The sequence below is a fragment of the Sinocyclocheilus grahami genome, unplaced genomic scaffold (assembly GCF_001515645.1).
Source record: "Sinocyclocheilus grahami isolate Dianchi unplaced genomic scaffold, SAMN03320097.WGS_v1.1 scaffold1042.1, whole genome shotgun sequence".
NCBI classification, from domain to species: Eukaryota; Metazoa; Chordata; class Actinopteri; order Cypriniformes; family Cyprinidae; genus Sinocyclocheilus; species Sinocyclocheilus grahami.
In genome coordinates, this window is record NW_015506221.1 from 488,547 (window position 1) to 491,522 (window position 2,976).

General features: G+C 46.0%; 1 protein-coding gene across 1 annotated transcript in view; it reads right to left on the minus strand.

Moving 5' to 3' along the window:
- The window catches only part of LOC107566050 (CREB-binding protein-like), a 76,056-nt gene that overhangs the window by 7,575 nt on the left and 65,505 nt on the right, over positions 1-2,976 (minus strand). Inside the window, exons 28-29 of the mRNA XM_016251426.1 lie at positions 1,590-1,751; positions 1,115-1,396 (exon numbers count right to left, since the gene is read on the minus strand). Of these exons, the coding sequence (XP_016106912.1) occupies positions 1,115-1,396; positions 1,590-1,751 (444 nt within the window). The remainder of the gene's footprint in view (positions 1-1,114; positions 1,397-1,589; positions 1,752-2,976) is intronic.

Here is a 2,976-nt window from a genome sequence, read left to right on the forward strand (position 1 = left end):
CTGTTGGTGTTGGGCCTGGGCATCCATTTCTATGTGCCGTGCCATTTTGACCGCCATAGGCGGAGGCTGTTGCTGAGGCGGTTGTTGCGGCGGCTGCTGCTGCTGGGGAGGTTGCGGGAGCGGAGACTGCTGCTGGTGAAGCGGGGAAGCTTGTGGGCCAGGTTTGCCCTGTGAAGCTTGAGGAGGGGGTTGTCCATTGCGGGGCGCATTGGGATAGGCCGGGGACACGACACCTGCATTGGGAGTCGTTGGTTTGTTGGACAGCGGTTGTGGTGTTTGAGGGGTGTTGGGTTGCTGATGCGAGGTGGGCGTGCTGGGGGCTATTGATGCAGGCGGTGATGGTAGGCTCTGAGGCATGGCTCGGCCCTGCATAGTAGCCATGCGTCTCCGCATCATCTGTGCCTGCTGGAGCCTGTGCTGCAGCTGCTGCTGACGCAGTTTGTGCTTTATATTGAGGCAGAAGGGCACGGGGCACTTGTTCTCCTGACAGTGCTTGGCATGATAGCAGCAGAGCGCAATGAGCTGCTTGCACACCGGACAGCCACCGTTTGTCTTGCGTTTGCAGCCCTTGGTGTGCTGCACCACACGCTTCATCTTCTGGCAAGATGGCAGAGAGCAGTTGGCATTGCGGCACTGGCAGGCATGCACTAGAGACTGGATGCAACGCTGGATGCTTAGACGCCGACTCTCCTGAGGACTCTTGGAGGCCTCGCCGCTTTGACTGTTATCATCGTCCAGACCCAGACCCCACTTAACCATCTGGTGCTCATGGCCATTAGTGTTATAGCAACTAATGCACAGGTCAAAGTCCTGCAGAAAGATGAGGGCACAGTGATTAACCAAGGAATGACAGGAATATCAAAAGTCATCTCATTATGAAAAGACAAGAAATTATTACGATGCATCAACAACAAATGGACAAAACATGTGAAAGATGTGTTTACACTACTAGTAGAATAGATGTTACTAAAAGATCCCATGGCTCCCCAAGTTTCAAAATCACAAAGGTTTTCTTTTCTAATGTGCTCAAATCAAAACAAACCCAGAAACACACCCATCCACTACTGATCATAAACGAGAGCTGTAGCGTGTTACAGGAGCCTCTGTATCTTACCTCGCAGACAGTACAGTGCCAACGTGTCTCGACATGGTGTTTACATTCGTTGCAAGTGTAGACAAAGCGGTCATGGCCCTGGTTGTGCAATTCCACCAGCATGCACATGGTGCTCCACTTGCAGCGGCGCAAAGAGCTGAACTCCCAGTGCTTATCCCGTGCTAATGTCAAGAAGGCGTCCCTTCCATCCATTAGGTCGCAGTTCAGAAAGGGATCGGGGTCAACGATGGGTAGTAATGAATTGACCATGGGCCCAGAGTGCAGATGGATTACAAAAAACACCTGGGAGAACAAGTGGGACAAGGTAAGAGGTTTCATAAGACTTTTCCAGAGAAAAACATTTGGCTTATATGTATATCAAAAGGTGACATTCAAAACAGTGAAAAACTTCAAGTTAAACAATGTACATGACTCATGCAATGCCTTAGAGAGCAAGATCAGTTTTTCATGATCAGATGAAAAACATATAGTAGACCTCTTTGTGTTTCTCCATTGTGGCGTAGAGTTTCTGAGAAAGATCATTGGCTACATTCGGCATCCCAGGTTTCTTTTTATTAGCTCGGCACATGCTGCTTTTATTCTTATTTGTTTTCTTGTTGTTCTTCTTCTTTGCGTTCTTACTGTCCCCTGGCGTACCCTGTTAGAAAGAATAATAAGTGTCTATAAAGGTTGTTTGGAGTTTATAAAAGAGATGCAAGTTAATCTACAGAGTCTCAAATAAAATGAACCTTATTAAGAGTAGGGTTGGGTACCGAAACCCGGTGCCGTACCTATGTAACTGGTATGTACGCAGATTTCGGTGCCTCATTTCGGTGCCACTTAAATGCCTGAGCGATCGATTTAAATATTTGTCCTGGTTCTTCTCCAAAATGGACGTAAGAAAGCATGGGCATCGCTAGACCATTTTTAGCAGGGCTATAGCGATTAGCTCCATAAACTATACACAAATTCGTGATCGCCTCAAGGGTCAGTACCCTTTAAATTTAATTTGAAAACGGCGGCAGACTTCGTCTCCTCTCCGTAGACTGCGGCGGCGCAGAACGAGCGGACTCAAACAGAAACAGAGGACACAAGGTGTGTGTTTATCGATAGATTGTTATAATATCTGTATATGTGCAGTTCTTTGTCATAAATACAGTTTACAAAAGGTCACGAGGGAGCTATCGGTTTCCCATCTACTGTAAAGTTTTTGCTGCGTTCACCCCTCATCATACCACAGCTGTTTCCTCCAGCGTAAATCTAGCCCTTAACACATATGAACGCATACTTTATAGAACGATCATGTTGCTATTTTCATTTGAAAGTTTAATATTTAATATAAAACATATTACAGTGCATGTGGCATACCATAGTCATTCACAGAAGTGATTAAAGACAGTGACAGACAGCACCCAGTCAATTCACTCATTTCAACTAAAAAGCAGAGTGACTGACAGAGATACAGTAGAAACATTGTGGTTTTGTATTAAAGGGGTCATATAATGCGATTTCAATATTTCCTTTCTCTTTGGAGTGTTACAAGCTCTTGGTGCATAAAGAAGATCTGTAAAGTTGCAAAGACTAAAGTCTCAAATCCAAAGAGATATTCTTTATAAAAGTTAAGAGTCAGCCACGCCTACCTAAAACGGCTCGTTCTAACACACCCTCACATATCTACATCACTATGTGGGAAGATTTGCATAACGCCGCCCAAATGTTCATGTAAAGAAAGGCGGCGTAACTTTTATTCTGGCTGTAGTATTGTTGCTGTTGTGAATGCGCTGTGTGATTCGTTGTGAAAGCATTCCTCACTTTATCCCCCGGCCTCTACTCACTCAGCCCGCCGACCATTCCTCACTTTATCCCCCGGCCTCTGCTCACTC